Consider the following 24043-nt stretch of genomic DNA (forward strand, 5'->3'; position numbering starts at 1 on the left):
AAACATGGGAAGAGCAGACACCTCTCCCAGGAACGTTCTCCTCTAAGTTGACAGAACACTCTCCCTGCAATCTAATGAAAGATACACCAGCCAACAGGAAGGTCTGACAAGAGCTATGAGAAATAGGAGAGGGAAACCAAGGAATTTGCATGCAATTGCATAAATCAGTTTAATTTGTTTGCTTTTAAGATCCCAGAATCTCTCACTACTATATTGGGGAATACAGAACAAGATAGCATAGCACACCTGTGAACAGACCTCACTGGCAGAGGCCTGGCAGGACAGGATGGTGCTTACTAACCACATGAGAAGCAATGGAAGCACACCAGTGAAACAAGCATGTACTAAACACAGCCAGTAGCTTCCCTGACTCCTCACAGCAGAATTACTGAAGATAACAGAACTTAAACTAAGGACACTCTACTAGCAAGGGCTGCACCTCTTCCTTTCTAATGCAAAGAAAAGCACACAACTTGTGCTGAGTTTCATGGGTGAAGCTTCTGGCTGCATCTTACAGTCCCAAAGAAGTAGGAACCATAAGATCTGAGAGGAAAACACAGATCCTGGAAAGTTTCCTTTCTACAATGTAAATCTGAGCAATCCCATACATTATAAGGGCAGACCACAATGAGAGTGGCTGAAAACTATGGGTACTTACTGAATAAGCCCTTAGCTTAATAGTGTTTCTCTACACTATGCACAATGGTGTCTTACCAGGAGGGCGATGCTTACTGCACAGCCCAGCACTAGGTAAGGCACTTTTTCCTCCCTAACCCTACAAGCAGGGCACCTTCCAGATCCGCTAACTTAAAGCCACCGCACTACACAGCAGCTGAATTAAATTTCTTCCTTATCAGGGCCGCGAATACTCAAACAGGCCACAGCTGTCCTGAGCAGCCTCACCTGTGACATCCACCCTGCCCCTCTCCCATACGCCCAGGAGCTCCATTTAAGCTCTCGCCTGCCCCCTTAGTACTCGCTTAGGCTGTTTCTGTGGGTGTACCTGCTGTGCGCTTTATCCCCAGCCTTATCTCCGCTCCCTACCCAAGCCTACGCTGTGGGTTTATGCAGCCTGATGCTCCTCTTAGACTGGTAGCGCTTTTACTCTCTTGCCTGGGGGCTGCCCCCTGCCGGCGGCCGAGCGTGTGGGGCCGGCCCCCTTCCCCCCCTCCGCACACACACACAAGATGGCGGCGGGGCTCCCTCCCTCCGTCCCGCCCCCCGCCCTCCTTCCTGCCGCTGCGCGGTGACGGCGCTGCGCGCGCAGGCGGCACGTGGCGGCGCAGCATGGCGGCGCGGCGCGCGGTGCCCAGCGACCTGTTCCCGCTGGTGCTCGGCTTCCTGCGTGAGCACCGCTTCGAGGCGGCCGCGCGCGCCTTCGCCAGGGAGGCGGCGGCGGTGAGTGGGGGGGGGGAGGGTGAAAAGGGGGGGGCTGGCGGCCCCCGTGAGCGGGGCTGACGCCCGTCTGTGCACGTGTGTGTCCGCAGAAGGAGCAGGACCCCAACCACGCCTCGCTGCTGGACATCTTCAGCTACTGGCTGCAGTGAGTGGGGCGCTGAGGGACGGGGGGGCGCCGCCTGGCCCTGGGGGGGACGGGGGCCGCCGGGCGGGGGGGGGGGGGCTCGGGGCCGGCCCCGGGTGGGAGCGCTGCCTTTCGCCTTCCCGCAGGTCCCCCGCGGCCAAGAAAAGGAAGCTCGTCCCCAACGGAGCGCAGGCGAAGGGGAAGCCTTCTTCCAGCAGCGAGGAGAGCTCCAGCGAGGAGGACGAGGCGCCCCCGGCCAAGAAGCCAGGTGAGGCTTGTGGAAGGCGGCGGGGCCGGGCACGGCTCTGTCTGAAACCTGCTCGCGGCCTGCATCCGCACCTCCGTTCTGTGGCTCACGTGAAGCCGTTCAGGGTCCTTACCGAGGACTGGGTTTGTGTCTTGGTCTCGTTTCTGGTAAACTTTTTGCCTGTGGTTCCCATTTACGTTTGTGGTGTATGTTCATCCTAGGTAAGTGTGAGCTGTCCACGTGTCGCTTAATCAGAGCCTTAACGTAGCATCATGCTGATTCTTTTCATTTGTGTGTGCTTCTTATGTGTATATGTATGTGGAAGCGGTACAGGGCCAATTAATGTTCTTCCAGCTTGTGGGGACCCTTTTTATGTGTTTTTTTTTTTTTCCTGATAGATGTCTACATTTAAATGTGTAAGAATGAATGAATCTAGAACTATTTTTTATCTTCTTGCGTACCTGTTTTGGAGGCTCTTGCCGTATGCTGCTTGACAAACAAAAATTGTAGATCGGTGTTACCGAGTCCAGACATCATTTACTGAACTCCGTATATCCTTTTGACCTGATGTGCAGGATATGTGCATGTGAAAGTTGTGAATTAGCTTACCAGTTAGCATGCTGTCCTTTATTTGCAGCTAATGCAGCAGCTGTAACCAAGGCAAAAGCAGTTCCTCCAGCCAAGAAGGCAGAAAGCAGCAGCGAGGACTCCAGTGATGATTCAGACTCGGAGGAGGAGGAGAAGCCAGCAAAGGTCAGCTTCTAGCCGCTTTAATGCGTATTTGGTAATGATCAATAATAGCAAATGTGACCAGCAAAATTTTCTCTGAAATAGAGCTCGCTTCTCCTGTACTGTGGAGGGACTAGACTGCTGCAGGTGCAACATAATAAGATGTTTCTATTTTTCCAGAGGAAGGTTTTTAAAATCATGATAACGAGTTAGACTTCCTTGTATGCATTTATAAAAAGAGAATCTTCCTTTTTCTTGATGCAGTCGTGGCTTTGAGAAGTGGAGGCAGGAAAAATGGTGTCATACTTCAGGAGACAAAACAGGGTTACTTAGTTTTCAAACTAATCAGGACCCCTGGAGGGAAAGAACACAGCACCAATCTCAGATCTCCCTCGCTTTGAGGAGGCAGAACTGGAGACTAAAGAGCAAAGGAAGCCTCTCACAGACTTCTGTGAGGCTTCCCAGAGCAAAACCATTATCCAGAGATTTTTTTTCAAACACTAACCATTAGGCAGTGAGACTTCCAGCTGTTTAAACTTCCTATACATGTCCCATTTATTAACCTCTTATTCTTTGCTCTGCTACAAAGGTTAATCAGTTTTCTTCCTTTTGTTTAGAAAGGTGCAAAACCTGCAGCAAAACCTGCAGCAAAACCAGCTGTAACCAAAACCCAGCCTCAGAAGAAAGCAGAGAGCTCCAGCTCTGACTCAAGCAGCTCAGAAGAAGAAGAAGCACCAAAAAAAGAGCCACCAAAAAAAGAGCCAGCAAAACCAGCAACGCCTAAAGCAGGTACCTCCTTAGTTATGTATGGTGAGTCTGAGCACACAAAAAAGCATGGCAAGGAGCGATGGGGGGTTATGCGTACATGCTAAGGCATGTGTTAGCATAGTCTGAAAATCTGTTGTCCCAGCTGTTTGCACTCCAGCACAGTCTGCTTCCAACATGGGTCAGGTGTAGAACTGATTGCAAATAAAACATCAGGTCACAAATGCTGTATTGTTTGCCATAAGTAGCTGCAATCAACAACCCTAACTGCTAGTGTGGGCTAAAGTTTAAAGTTTAAGTGCTAAAGTTTAAGGCGGTATTTAGTCTGTGTTCCTGGAACTTCTGATCAGCTAAAATGGATGTTTTCCTGTAAACTGTCCCTAAACTTACAGAAGGGTAAAGCAAAAGCTTCACAGTACTACCTTTATTGTTCCTTATTGACTTTTCTTGTGTTTTTCTATCACTTTATTGACTTTTCTTGTGTTTTTCTATCTGTGATACTTCATACTGAATGCAATTACTCCTCATCTCCCAGAATGTATTTTCTAGTATCCCTTTTTATTTTCCTCAAAAGGAAGTAAAGCTGCTCAGGCAACCACCAAGGTGGTCAATGGAAAAGCACCAAGCAGCAGCAGTAGCAGCAGCAGTGAAGATTCTGATGAGGAAAAAGCTGCACCGAAGAAGGTAAATTAGACTGTCAAAGACTTAATGAAGACTGTAGAAATGTAGTAATACTGGGTATATCTTTGGCTTTCTGGAACTGAAATGAATAGAGTAAGGCAGAGACCGCATAGATGCTGGGTGCAGCATTTATGGCTCTTACACAGCTTTTTGTCTTTTCAATAGTGGGATTGTGTTCTCTCTATGCCTTGGATTTCCTCTACTTTCTACAGGAAGACATCTTGTATCTTAACCATATTGTAGTCTCCATTATATGTTCACTTTTGCATGAATCCTTTGTGCTTAGCTACCTGTAACTTTGGGTTTTCTACTAGAGAATGTTTAAAAATATTTTCTGCAACGCTATGCCCAAGATTTTCTGTAATGTGATTTTAATGTATATTTCTTCTTGTGATAAGGCTGTTCCCAAGAAACCTCCACCCAAACCTGTAGCCACGCAGGCAAGTCCAGGAAAAACCAAACCTGCCCCTGCCAAGGAAAGTTCCAGTAGCGAAGACTCTTCTGACAGCTCAGATGATGAAAAGCCACCTGCAAAAAAAAAGGCAAAGTCTGGTAAGCGTTTAACACCATTACTGCTATGTGGGAGGATACTTCCCGCAGGACAGCAGGACTACTAGCTGCCAGCCACAGGCAAATCTTGCTGCCCACAAGCCTCTAAGCAGTGGTGGTATCATAAAGCAGAAAAAGCAGGTTTTTCATGTGTGCTAAGTATAAAACTCAGACCCATTCTCAGTAAGGGAGGGGGAATGGGAGAGAGTCTGCTGCTTGCTTTCCTGCATATTTTCTATCCAAATAGTCTTGGACAGTCTTGCAGGTTTCCTATCTGCAAGGATTTGGGAGATAATTTGTCTGTGGCTTGGTTATTCTGTAACTGCAGCACTTGAAGCTATTTTATTTTTCCCTGAAGTATCCAGGGCTGTTAGGTTGTAGTCCAGTGGATGGTCTAAATGGGCTTATGTCCAATCTCATATAGCACTCATAGGATTTCAGCAGAGAGCTGATTGGAGTGAAGGATCGAGCACTGAAACTCAAGTCTGATGCTCTAACCAGAGGACTTGAGAAAGTAGTAAATGAAAACTAGCAACAGTTGAAATCTGTATTTTTTTCTGAAAGGTTGGTAATGCAAGCTCTTGTTCTTCTAAAAGAGGAGAAAACTTCCTCAGAGATAGTAAGGTCAGCGGAAACCTTAAGACAGGAATTAAACTCACTAAACTCACAGTAGAAGTGATGTGTAGCAGTGGAGCAGGTGTAACCTTTCAAATTATAAGCTATTATCTTTAATTATAGATACAGAAGAGGAGTAGATGGAATCAAACAGCAGAAGTGCTGTATTCTAACTGTAACAACTGAATGTGCTGCTTGCATTACTGTACAGGCATCTGAATGCTGTCTCTCTACAGGTCAGTACAGTGCTGTACCACCTCCTCAAGCTGCGCAGACAAAGAAAGGCCTTGCCAAGGCCCCGGTGAAGAAGGCTGACAGCAGTGACTCCTCAGACAGTAGCGATGAGGCAGAGCAGGTGCCCCCAAAGGGAGGAACAGGTATGTTGTGAGGAGCGGAGACTGCGAAGGAAGTACTGCGTGATGCAGTCAGCGTTCTGCCAGTCTCTTGGCTTCGCTGAAAAAGCCATATGATGGATCTATGTTGCTATTTGTTTCTCTGGAAGATTGGGTAACTTGAAGCTGTCCCGTACATAACACTGTATGAGCTCTGGATACGAGCTGTGCAGATTGGGTTATTTACACATGTTGGTTTGAGAAGTCACTGGGATCTGGTTTAGCCAGAATAAGCCAGGTCCATCAGTGCAGCTGGCCACATCCTTCCTTGGCTTCTGATATGCTGTCTTGAATGACTGGTATACTGAATAGAGAGCTTTCTGGAAAGGTTTGGACTTTGGGACAAAGGTTTGGTGTGGATGTGGCCTATTAATGTTAGACTTGCTCTTGCAGGCAAAGCAGCCATAGCTAAAACAACCCCTGGCCCCCAGAAAAAAGCTGTGACTACCAAGAAGGCTGAATCCAGTTCAGACAGTGATTCAGGTAATTCAACAAATAGTTTTGCTTTCTGTTAATGTTTGCATTGCCCAAGTTGGTGTGCAGTGGTGTAGACGCAAAGATCTTTAGCATCTGAGCTTGAAAGTTTTGCAGTCTCCATAGCTAACAAGGTCTGAATTTGAAAAGCAGCCTGTATCACAGAGTGGAGCTTGACTATGAGGCACCAGTTGAGACCACATTGATAGGTTGAGAGGGTGGGAGCATTGTGCTTAATAAGCTTATCCAGGAAGATTTATGGTTACTTTTTGAGGATCCATATCTTAAGCTTTCCACTTTGTTATCCCAATATTATGGGCTTTGGGAGAAATTTTGGAGATTAAAAAATACAATACCAACTTCAAAACAGACTCAAAAGATGCCTTCTAGTGTTGCCCTGGAAATAGGGGACAGCATGCTTTCTGTTGATCAGGTTTAGGGTTTGCAGTGCTGTATTTCACACATGGGCTCCCTATGCAATACTCTTTTCCCCCCATGTTCAGGGATTCTTGTATCTCAAAATCTGTAATGCCACAGCAGGGGCTGTGGGTGATAGCAGCCTGTCGATCTGCTGGCAGTAGACTCTGTGGCCTTTTAACAAGTAGCGGGAATTGTGTGTTTTCTGATTTTGTTGCCTAGTTTTTTCAGAAGTTAACAATGATTTGTTTTTACTGTTGTGAAGAAGGTGTTCAGAAGTGTTGGAATAGATCAGGCTTAGTATTCCAGATTGCTGTGACGAAGTTTGTACACAGAAATTTCCAGTCCCACCCTTGGAATGCTGCTAAACACATCTGACATAGGAAATAGAAAAAGAGATACTCATCTGTTATCTCCTTGCTGTTTCCCCCCTTTTGACAATTCAATCTCCTGATTTCTTGCCTGTTCTCTGATCTTTAACACTTTTCTGTTTCTTCTCCGAGCTGTTTTTGGTGATATCTGTACTTCTCCAGTTCCTTATTCCATACCTATTCTGTTACTCTCCAAATACTTGTCTGCTGCTTTCTGTGTGCATTAATGAAGAACTTAAACTTATTTCCACTTCTCCCAACAAAGAAAGGCAAATGCTGTCCCCTGCCCACTCATCAAATACTGCTTATTGCCGTTTATCTGGTGTCTCAGTGGTAGGCTACAACCAGTTTTGCTTTCTATTTTCCCATGAGTTATGCACATGTCATTGCTCAACTAACTTGCGCCATAAGATTATTAACTGGAGGAATGTCCTTTTGTTTAGATTCTAGCTCTGAAGATGAGAAGAAGGTAGTGAGTAAGCCCCCAGCTAAACAACCTCTGGTAAAGAATGCTTCTAAACCAGCAAAAGCAGCTGTCAAGACTGGACAAGCAAAGAAGGACTCGAGCTCCTCCTCAGAGAGCTCAGGTACTGGGATAGGAGGAAGAGAATTACTGCCGGCATGTTGTGCTTTTCTAAATCTGTGTTTCTAGCCAGGTTATGAGGCTGCAGTTGGACAGGGAATACCCACTGCAGTGTTGTTTTGAGCAGCTAGAGAAGTGCACTATGTCAGCATTGAATTTGTTACCTTCATGTTGAATAGGGCTGAGTCTTAAATTTTGATTCCCGTTGTAGATTCTGATAGCTCTCACAAGAAGACCCCTGTGAAGCCTGCAACTAAAGCAGCAACCCCTGCGGCAAAGAAGCCACAACCTACTGCAAAGAAAGCGCAGAGTAGCTCTGATTCAGATAGCAGCTCCAGCAGCTCTGAGGATGAGAAAAAGAAGAAAGCCCCTCCAGCTAAATCAGCTGTCAAAGCGAGTAAGCCAGTGTCCAAACCTACCCCAGCGCCCAAAGCAAGCAGTTCTGACTCTGAGAGCTCGAGCAGTGAGGAGGAAAAGAAGCCAGCAGTGAAACCAGCCAGCAAATCTCCAGGGGCAGCTAAAGCAACTGTGGGGAAGAAGACAGCTGCTTCTAGCAGTAGTAGCAGCTCATCTGATAGTTCCAGTGAAGAGGATGAGAAACCCAAAAAGGCAGGGAAGGGGGCACAGAACAGTTCTCAGACCACTGCCTCCACAGAAAAAGCGAAAGGATCCACACCAACAGCAAACAACGTGAAGTCTAAGCCAACAGATGACAGCAGTAGCAGCAGTGAAAGCAGCTCTGAAGAGGAGGAAGGAAAAGCAAATGGAGGTATTGCAGTCTGGGAACTGGGTCTGTTGGTCAATGTGTTACTGAGCTAAACATCAATGGGAGCCGTTCATAAACAGTGTTCAGTCTGCTTTGTGTATCCTATTAAACTGCCAGTGCAGTACAGAGGGGGAATCATGTATCTGCTGGCAATGGAACTTGTGCTGATACGGAGCACTCTTCTGTGCAGTTGTTGCTGTTTGCCATCTGTGCATGCAGAAGATTGTTAGTGACAGCAAGGTAGATTACTTGGGGGCCCTTGTCTGTGCTGTGAATGGGACACCATAGGTTTTCCAGTGCACAATCTTCATCCATTCAGGAGGGAAACCACATTGAATGCAGTAGTGGCGTGCTTGAGTATATACATGATGCCTCCAAGGACTGGCAAATTTTAACTCTCAGAACTTTCTTGAGTTCACTTAAGTCATTAATATAAAGGTAATTATTCATTAGGAAAGGGTGGCAAAAATCCTTGCTGTCCCAGGATAGCTATTGATAATTGTTTTCTTCATGGGATAATGCAGGGACTGACTCTCACATGTCTCAGCACTGCATTCTGGGGGAGATGCTATTACCTTTCCCAACGTTGCAGTTACCCCCTTTGAAGTTTTACTGCTCTACATCTAACAGGCATGATCAGGAAGAAACAGAAGAGGGAAGATGTTCAGGAGTCAGAGACACCAGACAGTAAAAAGGCAAAGATCAAAACCAAAACACCACACACAGTTCCTAAGGTGAAACGGGTGAGTGAGGGCAGACTGCTGACTGGTAGGAGAGGCATCTTTGCCTACTGTTTGTGTTTTGTTTTTTTTTGTGGGATTTTTTCTTTTGGGTGGAGCCCACAGAAATTTATATTTTTATCCCTTCCTCAAGCACTTGAATCTTGTCTGGAGAAGCCTAGGTAATGCATGTAATGTGCATAATGATATTCTGGCAAAGGTTGATTGGATGTGCTTGTCCCTGTGCTGCTTGATCTGAAGAACAGAAAGGATTACAAATCTGAGAAATGGTTAAGGATTGAGGTGACCTATACAGGGCTCCATATTTGCAGGATGAGGACAGAAGGAGGCTGTCACCATGGGAATACCCCATGCATGTATGCACTTACTGTATCTCATTTTCTTTAACAGCCAGCTTCTCCTTTTCGACGTGTAAGAGAAGAAGAAATTGAGGTGGATGCCCGTGTTGCTGATAACTCGTTTGATGCAAAGGTATGGCTAGGCAGTGCTCAGAGTGTGAACACTTGACCTCTGCAAATACAGGTCACCAGAGCAGCCTTGGTGTGCTTGTGGGCAGTCCTCTGGTGGGAACTTTTTCCACCAGGAGGTGCTGTTAGGAAGTGCATGAGCACTGCCAGGAGTTGTATAGGAGTGGCGTCAGCTCTAGTGTTCCTATACTGGCACTTGCTGGGCAGGATGATGTGCAAAGCATTGCCTTTACTCTCATGAGTATTGACATGAATTTATTCTTCTCACCCTTCGTCTCTCACAGAAAGGAGCAGCTGGTGACTGGGGAGAAAAGGCTAACAATATCCTGAAATTCACAAAGGGCAAATCGTTTCGTCATGAGAAGACTAAGAAAAAAAGAGGCAGCTACTGTGGAGGCACTATATCAACCCAAGTCAATTCAGTCAAGTTTGAAAGTGACTGAGAATGTTTGGTTATCTGTAAACCGTCGGCTCACCAGAATCACTTGGATGGGCATGTGGATGTTATGGACATCAACGAGCCGTCCTGGAATGCCACCTTCCACAGCCCCTTGCGGAGCAGGAAGTTCCAGTATGGGGATATGGGAGAGTGGTTGGACGTTTCCCCCCTTTATTTCTAATTCTGGTTTAGGCCCCTAATATGGAACCATCGTTGAGCTGGTGTTATTGGATGCCACTAGGGTGACCTCCAAGTTTTAATTTTTTATAGTCTTATTTTAGAAGGCTGACAGTGATTTTTTTTTTTCCTTCCAATTTTCTGTCCATCTAGTAAAGAATTTATTTCCGTGTAAGTCAACCTGTTTCTTTTTCAGGTAGTTTTAATCAGATATGTGAAATTGCAAGCACTGGAAAACTTATTTCAGTAAGAATAACTCATTTGAACACTCTTGACTGTAATCCCCATCTGACATTTCAAATTTATAGCTGCAGTGTGGCAGGATTTTGCTTTTGTTACCTTCTCCTGCAGTTTCACATTGCAACAAATTCTTACCTTCCTCTTCCCTCCATTCCTGTTGAGGCTACTAACTAGAGCAGTTAGAGGAGCAGAATGTAGACACCTGAGTAGCTGAGGAATCACATGGTGTGGAGTGACAAGTTGGGTGCTATTGTCAAAAAGGCCAAGGTCTTTAGTACTGCTTTTGGTACTGCTTATGCTGGGAACATAGCTGGAGATTGAAGATAGCCAAAGGTAGGTTAACATATTTGAAGAAGTCTTTAGTTTAGTGTGAGTGCTTAAGGAGACAGAATAAACAAGGTCCTTTTTTTAAAAAAAAAAAAAAAACAGCTCTGCTTATTGCTGTTTCTTTTCTCTTGGAAGCTTTGACTGCGGTGTGGTACTGCTTGTGTTCTCTCTGAGCATATAATGTGCCAGCTTATGGTTACTCAGCAGTGTGCCATGCAGCTTGTTAGTTGATGACATGAATGTAACATTGATGCCTTAAATTTCTTTACTGGGTTGGATCACTTGCTCTCTGAGCTGTTTTCTACCTGTAAAGTCCCTTTGAGGAATTAAAATGTCAGTTTCCTGTAGCACTGTGGAAAAAAAGTTTATTGTTGCAAGTCTTGAAGTGTAAGCTTCAAGCACTAATTCTGTATGGCAAATGAGATCTCAAGTTCAGTAACTTGCAGCCTAAACTGAGATTTCGTGAGCAGCTGTGATAATTTAAAGGCTTGCTGCTGTTGAGAGGAGGTCTAGCTTTCCCTCCAGTTGTGTGACTGTTCTTACTATTTCTAGTAAACTCACAGCTGGTTAAAAAGTATATATATCCCCTAACTATGTTATTTTCATAAGGTGAGTTAAGTTAATTTTAGCTTAAGGAGCAGTATGCTGAGTGCAGAGCCAGGATGAATTGAACAGTGGTAAAGCATGTTTGGGAAAAGGGGTAGTGGGATGTGAGATCTCACCCTATCTTGTGAAATTGCCAGCCACTATGAGGTTATGTTGGGCCTTATTTCCATGTTTCCATTCACTCCGAGAAGGGTGCCAATAAGGAGAGCCCTGTTGTTAGAGGAAGACACATCTGTGTGCAAAGCAATGGCTCATAATTGAGGGTTGGCTAAGAGTGATGAGACAACCCCATATGCAAACACCACAACTTGTTTCGATGAGCATTTTTTAGGACTTCCCCTCAAGCTTGCACAATCAGTCTGGTTGTTGGATTCTAGGCAACAATGCAGAGGGACCCAGGAGACCCTGGTTATTACAGGGAGCTCAAAGTTAGAGGCCAAAGGAAGGTGGGAAGAGTACTTTTCTGCCTGTGCTGGGGTTTTGAACAAAATACAGCTTGTAATTTGTCATTTGTCCTCTTTTCTTCTTCAATCTTTAACTTTGTAACTGTCAATGGAAACTTTTAAACAAAACATGTTTTGGGGGTATTTTATGTGTGAGCACAGAAGTGTCTCAGAAAATAAAGATTGCTGCCTTTGTAATCTGTGTGGATCTGACAGTTAAAGGTGTGGAATAGTGGGTAGGAAAAGGGGAGGGATGGGTGTTGAGCTGCGTAGCTCTGCTCTGTCTCAAAGCTGAACTGGTAAGTCTGCCTACATCTGACATCTGTCTACAACCAATTCTTGTCTCCTAAGTTATACACTCACATGGATGTAACAAAAATGAGAGGTGGCCTGTGCAACTGGCTGTCAAGTGGCTGCAAGAAACTGGGAGAAAACAGGAGCAGAAGGATATTTACTTACACCAAGACAAGCTCAGGCTTCTTGAGTCACTTCACACCAGAATAACTAGTCAGCTCTTCTGCAATATTGCTACCAAAGTAGCTTTATGGTATCTGGCAATACAATGCGGGTAGCAACAACCTGTAGGAGTAAGAAACAATAGGCACAACTCAAACTCTGTATGTAGCTGGTTAAAGATGCAATGTTCCCTTTGATCCTTTCCTGATATGTGATCATGGGTGCAGGGTAAGGAAACTCCCTAGTAAGTAGGGCCCAGTGGAGGTCTTGAGCACTATAATGCTTGTTTTTCCCTTGTGCTATACCTCTAGGGAAAAGCTGGGATGAACAGAAGTGCCAGGTTGTTAGGGTGTCAGTCTAATTAATGGCATCCATCAGTTAATCCCTCTGCCTCTGTGGAGCCCCAGCTTGCCACCTTGGTTGTGATGCAGGAGCTGTAATGCTGCAGCCTGAGGTCTCAGCAGCACATGCAGAAAGTGCCATTGGTCATGCTGAAAATAAGTACCAGCCTGACTGGGTGCTGGCAGGGGAAATGCGTTGTAAGACCTTCAAAGCTACGAGGTCTGCGACGTCTGACACTCCTAAGGCAGGATGGTGCCCTTCACAAGCTTTTTGCAGCTGCTGGACAGGCTTAACCTACATCTCTGCCGTGAAGGAAATGCCTCTCGGGGTGCTTAGGGCCAGTTTCCATGTGCATCACCGGCGCAGTTGCAGCTTGGGCCGAGCTGCGGTTAATGCCGGAACTGGCCGACGGGGACAGCCCCTTCTGGTCGCCGTGGGTGTCCCGGCGCCCTGCCCTCGGCCCCCTCGTTCCCCCTGCCGCCCTGGCGGGGGGCTGCTGCTGCTGCGACCGCCTCGCCCCTCGTCCACCCGCAGGCCCGAGGGCAGCCTCCGGCGGGCGGTCCCGGCCCCGCTCCGCCCCGCTGAGCCTCGCAGGCCCGGCCGGGGCGGGGCGGCCCCGGGGCCGGGGCTGGGGCCGGGGCTGGGTCTGAGGCCGCCCCGCCCGCGCCCGCCGCCGGCCGGCATGAAAGGGGCAGGGCTCTGCGGCGCCGCTCGGGCCGCGCTGCCGCCGGCTCTCGGTGCAGGTGGGTGCCGGGACGGGGCCGGGCGGTGCCGCTCCGGCTGTGCCCGCTCGGGGGTGGCGAGGGGCGCGGGTCTGGGGTCTGCTGGGCTGGGCAGGATCAGCCCGTGGTGCCCGAGCGGAGGCGTTGGGCGCTTCTGCGTTAACTTGCTTCGTCCTCCTCCAGGAGGTTGTGTCCCAGGTGAGCCTTCCCTCCCCTCCTGCCTCCTCTTCCTCCGCATCCCTCCTCGGTCGTGTTCGCGGCAGCTCAGCCGGGTTTCGTTCCTGCTGCCCGCTCCGAGCCCAGCAGGCTTGTGTACGCGAGGGCGTCAGTTCTTGTACAAGATGAGCCTTATCTCCTGCTTCTCTGCTCTTGTAACGCTGTTAAATGTGATCGGACTTGTCTGGCAGGGCTTTATCAATCCCTGGTGCTTCCTACACAGGTTTCACAACCTTCTGCGGTGTTTAATGCCGTCTTTCTTTTAACGTGGTGCTTCCCTGCAGAAAGAAACTGAGATGATAGGGCAGTAAGTGGAAGGCTCTCACCCCCACCCCTCTCGACTGCTTCTCTAAAGTTTGTTGGGTGCTCCTGTATCTCTCGGGTTTTCTCTGCAGTCTCGAGAACTTGTTAAACTTGACTGCCACATGGCCATAACCCGCTCTTAAGACCAAAATGCGCGCTGAGCTGTTGTGTGTGCTCACTTCAAGGTCTGTGGCCCTCATGAATATTTGGAAATGGCCCCTGGCCTGTCTGCCTCTAGCACCCGGAGACTACAAATAATGCTCTTGGATGCTTCCGCGCTGCAGACCTGAGACAGCTCGCGAAGAGCACAGCCGCACGTCAGCTGCTTCTGTGTCTTGCAGCCGTGTCGCAACCAGGAGGAAAGCCGTCCGGAAGAGCCCAGAGGTGTTACAAACCATCTCTGACCCTTCTAGAAGACAACTGGGAAGCCTGGGGGTGTGGAGTGGGGGAAATCTGTCTTACTACCCAGCCAGATTCAGTGCATGATGAGAGGTCAGGTGGGGAAGCAGGTGTGTGATGTTAGACACCACCTGCCAGCTCAAGTTCTTGAAGGTGTTTGTAGTTTCAAATGCCTGACAAGCTGACGTACAGATTTTAATTTATTTTCTGGTGTTATGGATCAGCTATTTTCTTTAGTACAGCAGCTCCCTGGCTGTGACCAACGGAGTGCCAACCTGCTGCTGGCCCCCATATTCCCACCTTGCCTGCAGAGCTTCCTCTATAAAGCTCTGATCATCCAGAAAGGATGTTGAAGGTTGCCCAAGGTCCTACGAATTTCAATCTGATTCAGGACTACGTAACTCTCCATCCAAAATGGACAAAGATGAGCAGAGCACTGCTGATGTGTGGAAGCAGTAGGACTGAGTGTGCTGCAAACACCATTTTTTTTCTGGTATTGACCTGATTGCTCATGTGGTTGCCTTTTCTGGTCTTTTTGGGACCTGGGCTTTGTTCATTCTTCTTGTTTCTTGTGGGCTGCCACAAAGATATGAAATGAAAAATGCTAGAAAGGCACACTGTTTTGAGCAGACAATATGTATGCTTTTCACTATATATATATATATTAAAATGATACCTTAAAAAAATCAGGGCTATAAGCTTTATGGAAAGCTTATACTTGAAGAGATTTTTTCTCCTTGCTTACTGTTTTTAATACTAAAACACTAGTATTAGTATTTCAGTGTTATTTACCCAGCTGACCATGGTGAAGTGGAAGGTTGTGACAACCCCAAAACAGAGCTCAGAAGCCCACCAAGCACTGGGTTGTGTTTGAGGGTTAGACTTCCCTGCTTCGACGTATGTTTTTATTGAGTTTATTTTACACAGCACTGTATCTTCTAGGTTTGTGTTAGAGATCCCCCTGAGCAGCTCCTGCTGGTAGTGCGACATTGTCCTGCAGTGGCAGCGTTGCTCTCAGAGCTGCATACCTGCCTGCCTGCCGGAGTTTTCATTTCCATAAATTAGCCACAACTGGGTTGGCTGTCATCAACTTGATGGTACCAGATGGTGCTGTTTTCTCTGGATCACACCCAGCAGAGGAGGCAAACTCTGGTTTCTTGTTCCAGGAAGAGTTTTCAGCATCCTGGTGAAGATGTCGTTTCCTTTTGGCTTCAAATGAATTGTGCTGCTTTGTTAGCTCTTGAGAAGCTTAAAGGGAAAACATTTCTTCTTACTGTGGGCAAGAGCTAGGTGGAGAGTACAAGGCAGGTGAATATGAGTTTCCAAGTTAGTAGGCAGGAACTAGTCAATACAAAATGCTGGAGGAGGAGAGATGTAAAAGGCAGTTTCCTTGCTATGGGGTCTCTGTTTGCTGCCCTTTCTTTGTGGGCATCTCTGCCTAGACTGCTTGTTGTCAGAGGTTTTAGTACTTCACCCTAATAGAAGGCACCTGAGTTCAAGAAACTTCAATCTTTAGAGCTGTGGATGTTCAGTTACTTCACTTCAGTTAAGCTGATAAAATCATCCATTAATATCAGACACCTTCCTTGACGAACATGTTAAACAGGGCAAAGCCAAGGGGCAAATTTCTGTCCAGTTAAAAGTTTCTTGGGTGGGTTTAGAGGGCTTTCTTCTCTCTCCTCACTCATGCTCCCTTTCCACTGCCTCCCATCTCAACTTCAATTATTTCCGATGGCTTTGAATGCAAGCTCCCAGCAGCTGCTGGGGGCTGTATGTGCCCTGCAGGCAGGGCACTGCTGCTTGCCATGGCAGTTGAGAGAGGGCTTCCTCCCACAGCAGGCTGCAGTCCTGGCTCTTACCGAGATGCTGCCCTGAGCTGTCTGCTGCACCTGGAAACCTAAAGCATCTGTGGCACAGCCACCTTGACAGTGTTCTTGAACCACCTGGGCCCAGCCCAGAATGGGTGTAGGCAGCTGGGCCCTGCAGCCAGAGGGCTGGGCCGCAGCCAGTACTGCCCTGGCTATGGTACCTGCTGGTGCCTTTCTGGGCATGGGCAGTGCAGGGAGGTGCTCTGGTGGTTTTGAGCTGGGGTAGGAAAAAAGGTCCCTTTCCACAGCCCTCCTACTGCTTAGGAAGACTTACAGCCCTCTTGTTGTCTGGGCAGGGAGAAGGGATTCCCAGCACCTCTAGGGATTGCTCTGGGCAGGTCCCCACTTTTCTCGTGGAGCTTCTGTTCCCTTCTCTTCTGCTCTCGCATGTGCCTCCATCCTCCTGGAGCTCTTGCTCTGTTGGTCCTTACACAGCCTTAGCATCTACTTGCATTTCTGGTGTTTCTCTTCACTCCTGCAGCCACAGCTGCCCAGCTGGCCCTGGATGAGAGTCCCAGCACTGGCAGTGGTTGCCTTTGAAAAAAGGTAGGGTCCTAGTTAGCAGCTGCTCAGTGTTTCTTTGACATGGCCCTGCCTATCTGGGACAGGAAAGCAGTGAGATATCCAGCTGCTGAAGGGAGTCCGGAGGTTGTATTTTGCGGGATCTTATCTGGGACTTTGTTTCTTGCCTCTTAACTGATCAAGCAATAATAGAGAAGCTGGCAGAAAATCTTGGTCCAAATTCTGCTTTACCACATTCCCACAGCCCTTTTGGGGCTTAGCATGTGAGGCCATCCAAAATCCACTCATAATTGTTCCCATTATAACTTCTTCCCCGCACCCTTCCCAGCAAGTCTGAACTGGGTCCTCAGGACACAGCTCTGCTTCTGACTCTTCCCAAATAATTATCAAGTAATTCTTCTCCCAAAATAATGTGAGGTGTGGGTGAGGCGAGTTCGCTTCCAGTGATGTAGCAACAGCCCTTACACAACAGAAATGCTGGGTGTTTTGCCAAGCTGGGATGGGGAGACAGCTGTAGGAGTGTGACTAAGGGGCGTCGCTGTGCTGCCGGTGTTGCACATCATCTCCAGGGCTGCTTTCTGGGTTTGCTCTCTTCCACCCCATCAGTCCTGGCACCTCTTCCATCCCTTTCCGCTGATTCTCCCTGCCCTCCCACAGCCGATGTGTCACCAGTGCAGTGACTGGTGGGGCAGCTTTCCATCCAGACCCTTCCTGTGCTCTCTGGGGCTGAGGTTTCTCTCTGGGAGCCCTGCTGTGGTTTGGGCTTTCTCCTGCCCTGTCTGTGCTGAGCAAAGTGCCTCGCAAGGGCTAAAAGAGAGAATGCCTCTCTGCACCCCTTCTGGGCTCTGCGGGCCTCCTGGGGAGCTTGCACAGACAGCAGGGGCTGGGAGGCAGTCAGTCAGCTGTTCTGGGGAGGCAGAAACAGTGATCATATCCAGCTGTGCTGGTTCTGTAGTGGTACGTGGGGATGCAGCACAGGGGTCCCAGCCAGTGCTCTGACCCAGCAGGGCTCTGCCAGTTGCTCTCCCTCTCCGATTCTCTGCAAGTCAGCCTGCCAGCTTTTGAGCCTTAGAAGCAGATGGGCACAGAGAAGTGTCTCTGAATTTATAGAAAATGCACCTGACATACTCTAGTATCTGACGTGCTTGTGTGTGTTTTTTTTTTTTCTTTCTTTTTAAATTATTTTTTTATTTCTCTCCCTGTGGTGAACTCCATGCTGCTCTCCTCTCCCACCTCATGAGCGTCTGGCTTGCTGCTACGTTCCCAGTTGCTAGTTGCACAAGTACGTGACTGAGCCTTTTATACTATATTAATGACATGTTTCTCTCCTTGCAGTGATGAAGATGAAGGTGCTACCGTGCCCTGCTGCTCTTCTCTTTGTGGTGGCTGCATTCAGCCTGGAGCTGTGTCACTGTGCCAAGGTGCTGATCATGCCCACCATAGTCTTCGACAGCCACTTGCGAGTCTTCATGCGGGTGGCAGAGGCGCTGGCGGACCGGGGCCACGACCCCGTGCTGCTCCTTCACGAGGGTCGGGATGTGGAAACCTACCTGCCTGCCTTCCGCATCCAGAGGTACTGGGGCATCTTCAGCACGGAGAGCGCGGACACCTGGGTGCAGGAGAAGATAAAGCGTGTCTTCCAAGGGAAGATGACCTCTCTGGAGATGTTCTCCTTTTTGGAAAAGTACCTGGAAAACTGTGACCGGGTGCTGGGAAACAATACCCTCCTGCAGAAACTCCAGCATGAGCACTTTGACCTCCTGTTGGTCGATCCCAATGAGATGTGTGGCTTTATTTTGGCTCACATCCTCCATGTCAAATATGCTGTGATCTCCACTGGTTTCTGGTTCCCAGCGGAGATTGGTGCCACATCCCCCATTGCTTATGTTCCTGAGTTCAACTCCCTGATGACTGACAGGATGGGCTTCTTCGGCAGGACTTGGAACCTCGTGGTCTACATGATCACGCGTGTGGCCACAAAGCTGGTCATCCTGCCCAAGTTTGAACGTCTCATGGAGAAGCACAGGGTGGAGCCCAAGACGTCCATGCTGGACCTTGTCCATGGAACTAGCCTCTTCTTCCTCTGCAACGACGTGGTGCTGGACTTTCCCCGGCCAACGCTCCCCCATGTAATTTTCACAGGGGGGATCCTTGCTGAGCCTGCAAAGCCTCTTCCAGTGGTAAGTGCAGGAAAGCTTTGAGCCATGATTGCATATTAACCTGGGGAGATACTTGGTGCAAATTTTCTTCTGAAGAGCCTCATAAATGCCACGTGAAGCTGTGTTTTGGTGCCTGTGTGTAGTGAGGAGATGGGGAGCACTGAGGACTGGGGGGGTTGCAGGGAGAACGTAGTTAATTTGTCCACCCTGAAGTAGGAGTCAGCTGCACTGTCTGTGTAAAAGGGTGTGGGAAGTCCTGTGATGGCAGTGTTGCCCCTGGGACTTGAACGTGAGTAGGTTGGTTGTTTCTACATTTGAAGAGGAAACAGGAAGAACAATTAGTCTTTATTTCTTCATCACTGGTTTAAGTCAATCCAGAATTTCTTCCTTAGTTCAATTTCTTGCAGGGTATTTCAGCCCTCAAGCTTGTAGTCTTAAGAACCCATAGAGGAGAGCTGTGTTTCTCCTCTCATTGAATTCAGTGTGGAGTGCCAAAGTGTACAAAACTGAAGCGTATTGTCCTCTCTTCCGTAAGTGGCAGCCCTGAGGAAAACTCCCCAGGCATCCGAGAGGCTTTCTCTGGTCTGTATCTCACTATCCTCAGTAAAGATGAAGAAGGACAAGCCCTTAAAGCCTCCAAATGAAGACAATATTGGAATGGAGCAGGACCTGTATACTATCCCTCCCATTGCTGTAGCACTTTTACAAACACTGTGGGGAAATAGACTTGGATAGCAACTCTGAGGCAGTTGGGTAGTCCTTATGTCCCAACTAAGGGTCTGAAACACAGATAAGATTCAATTTTCAAATGATATGGGATCTGTCTAGATCTCCGATGGCAGTTTTAGTCGAGACTGTAGATGCCATTTTTTGCAGTTAAAAGGTAAAAGGGTGTTTAGGTGCTTTGGAGCAGAAGTTCTCCAGATGCGTATGGCTGCACAGTACCCTTTCCCGTGTGGCACAGCATGCAGGTAATGTAACGCATGTAGGGTGCTCCAAAAGCTGTGTCAGAGTGTCTGCCTCACAGGTCTTGCAAAACACCAGCTTGGTCCAACCTGGCTGCATACACACCTGCCTTATAAAGAAGGGAGTTGCTTGCTGTGGCATTACTCATGTGCTTCATGGCTTCAAGATCAGAGCCGAAGGCGCCTCGGGGAAGAACGATGGAGATAAGTCCAGAGCCCTGCAGTAGGCGGTGGCTGTTGTGCTAGCAGGCAGGCATGCCTGTGCCCAGGGTACAGGATGCCGACAGAAGAGAAGGCCTTGGTAGATCTAGGTGTAGCGTAAGGCATCTCCCATCTCCACAGAAGCTGGGTTATATAATTAAGGTATTTATTTCCTCATATTTGAAACATCGTGGCTGAGAGTCCCTTTAATTAGGGCATGGTGGAATATAGATATGTATTTGAGAGATGGTGAGAATCTCTGGTGGTCAACCATGCTTCCCTTAGCAACTCTGAAGTTGTTTCTGAAAGCCTGATTATAATGGTAATGTAATCATCTGCTATATGAGTCATTGTAGCTTTATCAAGCAAAGCCAAATGAGTACTTTCCCTTCTTTAGGTTCTAGCAGTTGTATTGCTCAAAGGAAAATCAGAGATTCAAGAGAATGGAAAAAACAAAACCCCTTAGATGAAATCATCTTGATCTTTTTGTTGTTGTGTTGATTTTTGGGCTCCTTAAGCTCTTCTGCAAAGAAAGGCTTCAGTCCCTGAAGAATCTAACAGAGGACAAACATAAAGCACGTTTCATTTTTACTCTCTGGGGATAACTCCTCTGTACTGATATTCAACCTTGTAGACTACTACTAATAAAATATTCTAGATTAACCATCTTATTTTTCTCCTTTAAAAACAAAATTAATTTGTTGTTGTTGTTTGGGGATTTTTTTGCTCTTCAAAATCTTCTACAGTGTTCATATTCAAAGACGTTGTAAGAAACTTCCCCAAAATGCTACTGACTGTGAGCTGATGCATGGGAAGCTTGAAGCAGGACAGAACGCATGGCAAGAGAGGCTCAGCCCAGCCTGGCATAGAAGGGAATACTGTGTTTTCCCCTCAGCAGGTGTGCTGGCTGACTACTTCTCCTCCAGCCTTCTCGCTTCCTGCCAGTCAAAAAGAGTGAGGACTTCCTCCTAGATACACACCTGCTTATGTAAAATCTCAGGAAGCCTCTAGCCTACGCCTAGAGACCCTGGCAGGCCTCCTGCCTTAGCAAGCTGATGGAAAACAGCCTTAATATTTTCACTCCAGCTCCCTTAGCTGCTCTGGCTGCACCTATGTGGGCCCTATGTTTTCAGAGCCCTCCTTACCAAGAGTAACTGTCAGCTCCAAAGCCGTATTACAAAATGCAAGTTCTAGATGCTCCTCTGTGTGGAGCACCCAAGCTCAGCTTGAGTAACTCCTGCCTGTCTAGCTGCAGAAATCACAGCAGTATGAGCATTTGCTCCTTGGTCAGAAACACTTAGCTTTGTGCTCCCTATGGATTTGGCTTCATCCTCTCCATAGACAGCTTTCTGCTGGCAGAGGCTATGGGGGAAGGGCCTTTCTCCAGCAAGACTTCAAGGCATCTGTATCTGTTTTGCCCACAGGGTCTGCGTCTCTGGGTGGAAGCAGCTGATGAAGGTGTTGTTGTTGTCTCCTTTGGCATCGGGATCCGAGCTCTTCCAAACGACCTGGTGGAGAAGATGGCTGGCGCATTTGCCCGCCTCCCGCAGAGGGTGGTGTGGAGGTGAGGAGGGAATGGGATTCCACTTAACTCCAGTTGGATGAAAATCAGACAGTTTGCTTTCTATCTCTTGATCTGATTGAATTTATAATTGTTATAGATTGTTATAATTATGTTGTGTGTTTTTCTTTTCCTGTTATTTTTTTTATCTTTATCTCCTCCCACAGATACTTTGGACAGAAGCCAAGAAACCTGGGTGAGAATACACTGATGATGGGGTGGCTGCCCCAGAACGACCTGCTAGGTAAGGCAGGGCTGTGTGTGTGAGCATGTGTATGTGTGTGAGCATGTGTGTGTACCACGAGCAACACCTCTGGAGTTCAGTCCAAACCACAGCAAGATCATACAAGGCAAGCAGCACCTGCGTGGGTCTAAGTCTCTTGCTTGTTGTAAGTCTGATCTGTAAATAGTATGGTCCTCACCTAAGGCCTCTTTGAAGCTGTATCTTGGCCCTTACCTCCCTTGTTCTCCAGGTTCTGCCCAGTGAGTTTTGGGCAGCTGCGTTCCTGCAGGATAATGTGAATATTAATCCTCTGTGCTCAGCATGTTTGGTTTTCCCTAAACACGCATCCACACTGTGTCTTGAAGAAGCCACCAGTAGCTCTGTTTAAGCATGGAAGGCACTGACCTGCTGCTGTTTCTTTGCCTGCAGGCCATCCCAACGTGAAAGCCTTTGTCAGCCACTGCGGGATGAATGGCATATTCGAGGCAATTTATCACGGTGTGCCAGTGGTGGGATTCCCTTTTTATGGGGACCAGTTTGACATCATGACCAGAGTGCAGGCAAAGGGCATGGGTATCCTCATGGACTGGAGCAGTGTGAGAGAAGAGGATCTTTACCAGGCTGTCGTCACAGTTATCTCTGACCCCAGGTGAGCCACACAGGTGCATAAAGCAGTTCCTTGGTATGGGCTGCACAAAGGGATTGATGCCTCTGTGTCATCCCCTATATAGCCTCTGGACCAAGCAGAGTTGCAAATATTGCTCAGCTGGCCAGACATGTTAGTGCCTTGTAATCCTGAGATGTTTGCAGGAAGATATACTCCAGGATTTGCTGCAAGAGAGCATGATCTAGCCCTGTTTGGCTCTGACTGTAATTTTCTTAGAAAGCTTTCTGAGGTGCAGAGGCACAAACCTCTTTCGTTTTAATGCCAGCCTGTTATCAGGTAAAATGAGATTTTATCCTTACCTTGTGATTTCCTTGGTCTTGTCCAAACAGCTTTCTGTAGAAACAGTGCAGACCATGGGCTGCAGATAATGCTTCATCCATTGCTTCTCAAAACAGGGCTTTTCTCCTTTCCTAGATTTGCTGCAGCACAGTAACCCAGGGCTCCCCCTGTCTAATACAACACATGCAATAGTTAGTGTAGTCCAAGAGCTTGATTTTCTTATTTTTATTTTTAATCAATTGTTAGGAGCACCTAACATCTATTGACCTCAGAGTAAGTTGTTGAGGTGTTCCACTCAGTAGCAAAGTGTTTGGCCAGTTACCAAACAAGTGACTGTTGCTTGATGCTAGGTGAGACCTGGTGCAAACTCCCCTCAAAAAGCCTCGATCCATCTGAAGCCACTGAGCAGCCATCTTACCAAGGAACCTGGGAACTGAACTGCCAGCCTTGTTAACAAAACAGTAATATACACTCTGGCTTGTGCTGCCATTGCTAATGATTGCCATCAGAGTGGCTTTTAGAGGCAGATGTGAAATGAATCTTGGAGTAAATGTGCCACACTCCTAAGGTATCACCTGGGACTTGAAGACACCACTGAATCAGACCGCTTCTTACCTATGAGGCCCCTGTCAGATTGACAATTTCTTGTCTTCCTTTGTAGTTACAGAAAAGCAGCTAAGCTCATCTCGGCCTTGCACCTGGACAAACCGATGCATGCTCTCAACAGGACAGTATACTGGCTGGAGTACATCCTCCGTCACGATGGGGCACCGTACCTTCGCCCCGCTGTCTACGACCTCTCCTTATATGAGTACTTCTGCTTGGACATCTTGGCTCTTCTCTTGCTCTGCCTGGCCAGCATTGGATTTGTGCTCTACAAGTCTGTGGTGTGGTACAGAAGGAAGAGGGCCAGCCATGTCTATCAGAATGGCAATTGCATGAAAGGCCACTTCACAGAAGAGAAGAAGTTGCAGTAGTGGCTCAGCATGTTCCAGGGCGCATCCCTTCACTGTGAAACGAACTGCTGCTGTGCCAAGAAATGTACGGCACGCAGGCACAGAGAGAGGCAAAAGATCAGCAGGTCTGGATGAAAAGAGCCGGGGGGAGGGAGGTGTATTGCAAAGGCCTGTGTGCACACCCCTGGGTACAGCACCTGTGGGCGGGGACGCAAATTCAGGCATGGGTGGAAGTACTTGGCCAAGATGCTGGGAATGGGGCATGGGTAGGTAGACTTCCAGGGAGGAGTGTGAGTTGTTCCCTTTTTATTGCACGTTGGTTTAGATGCTGGTGTTGCTCTTCTGGCTTTTTGGATCTCTGGGGAGGCTCTGGAGGCAGGAATAGTGTTTTGTGCATGGCAGACATTGTTTCTCCTCTGGCTTGTCACCAAGACCCCCGAGAGTCAAGATTCCTTTTATGTGCAGGTGAGGACTGGAGGTAGAGCTGTGCACAGGAAAGGACACTGAAAGTATTGCTTAAAAGAAAATGAAATTGGTCTGTTTAAAGTTCTGTGGGTAAATGTTGTTCTTCCTGCTTCCATCAACCCTTTGCAATCTTGTTTGTGTTTGAGCTAAATTATTTTTTTTTAATAAAGTTATATTCTTTCCCCTGGG

The 24043-nt window shown here is 47.7% G+C and overlaps 2 protein-coding genes across 7 annotated transcripts; both read left to right on the forward strand.

Moving 5' to 3' along the window:
• Window positions 1–1256: 1256 nt before the first annotated feature.
• On the forward strand, window positions 1257–11748 carry NOLC1 (nucleolar and coiled-body phosphoprotein 1). Of its 2 annotated transcripts, XM_035330194.1 has the most exons (14): window positions 1257–1398; window positions 1488–1543; window positions 1669–1790; window positions 2407–2522; window positions 3116–3287; window positions 3838–3947; window positions 4343–4496; window positions 5345–5485; window positions 5894–5983; window positions 7206–7349; window positions 7557–8114; window positions 8742–8854; window positions 9242–9322; window positions 9603–11748. In XM_035330194.1, the coding sequence occupies exons 1-14, from the start codon at window positions 1288–1290 to the stop codon at window positions 9759–9761; spliced, it is 2127 nt and encodes a 708-aa protein (XP_035186085.1). In that variant the 5' UTR covers window positions 1257–1287; the 3' UTR covers window positions 9762–11748. The 2 variants fall into 2 exon arrangements, with proteins under 2 accessions (XP_035186085.1, XP_035186086.1); XM_035330195.1 differs by lacking the exon at window positions 8742–8854 and having other exon boundaries at window positions 9603–9744.
• A 1263-nt stretch (window positions 11749–13011) lies between these two features.
• On the forward strand, window positions 13012–24043 carry LOC118169367 (2-hydroxyacylsphingosine 1-beta-galactosyltransferase-like). 5 transcript variants are annotated; one of them, XM_035330639.1, is made up of 6 exons: window positions 13012–13091; window positions 17714–18558; window positions 21128–21267; window positions 21432–21508; window positions 21917–22136; window positions 23095–24043. In XM_035330639.1, the coding sequence occupies exons 1-6, from the start codon at window positions 13031–13033 to the stop codon at window positions 23408–23410; spliced, it is 1659 nt and encodes a 552-aa protein (XP_035186530.1). In that variant the 5' UTR covers window positions 13012–13030; the 3' UTR covers window positions 23411–24043. The 5 variants fall into 5 exon arrangements, with proteins under 5 accessions (XP_035186530.1, XP_035186532.1, XP_035186534.1 ...); XM_035330641.1 differs by lacking the exon at window positions 13012–13091 and adding an exon at window positions 15108–15296; XM_035330643.1 differs by lacking the exon at window positions 13012–13091 and adding an exon at window positions 16023–16194.

The sequence above is a fragment of the Oxyura jamaicensis genome, chromosome 6 (assembly GCF_011077185.1).
Source record: "Oxyura jamaicensis isolate SHBP4307 breed ruddy duck chromosome 6, BPBGC_Ojam_1.0, whole genome shotgun sequence".
In the NCBI taxonomy this organism is placed as follows: domain Eukaryota; kingdom Metazoa; phylum Chordata; class Aves; order Anseriformes; family Anatidae; genus Oxyura; species Oxyura jamaicensis.

What these genes read in the sequence shown, in the direction of transcription:
- LOC118169367 (XM_035330639.1), top strand. Translation starts at nt 13,031, where the DNA reads ATGAAAGGGGCAGGGCTCTGCGGCGCCGCTCGGGCCGCGCTGCCGCCG. An exon ending in CTGCAAAGCCTCTTCCAGTG is followed by an intron (nt 18,559 to 21,127) that starts GTAAGTGCAGGA and finishes TTTTGCCCACAG; the next exon opens with GGTCTGCGTCTCTGGGTGGA. An exon ending in GCCCCAGAACGACCTGCTAG is followed by an intron (nt 21,509 to 21,916) that starts GTAAGGCAGGGC and finishes CTTTGCCTGCAG; the next exon opens with GCCATCCCAACGTGAAAGCC.
- NOLC1 (XM_035330194.1), top strand. Translation starts at nt 1,288, where the DNA reads ATGGCGGCGCGGCGCGCGGTGCCCAGCGACCTGTTCCCGCTGGTGCTC. An exon ending in ATCTTCAGCTACTGGCTGCA is followed by an intron (nt 1,544 to 1,668) that starts GTGAGTGGGGCG and finishes GCCTTCCCGCAG; the next exon opens with GTCCCCCGCGGCCAAGAAAA. An exon ending in AAAAAGCTGCACCGAAGAAG is followed by an intron (nt 3,948 to 4,342) that starts GTAAATTAGACT and finishes TCTTGTGATAAG; the next exon opens with GCTGTTCCCAAGAAACCTCC.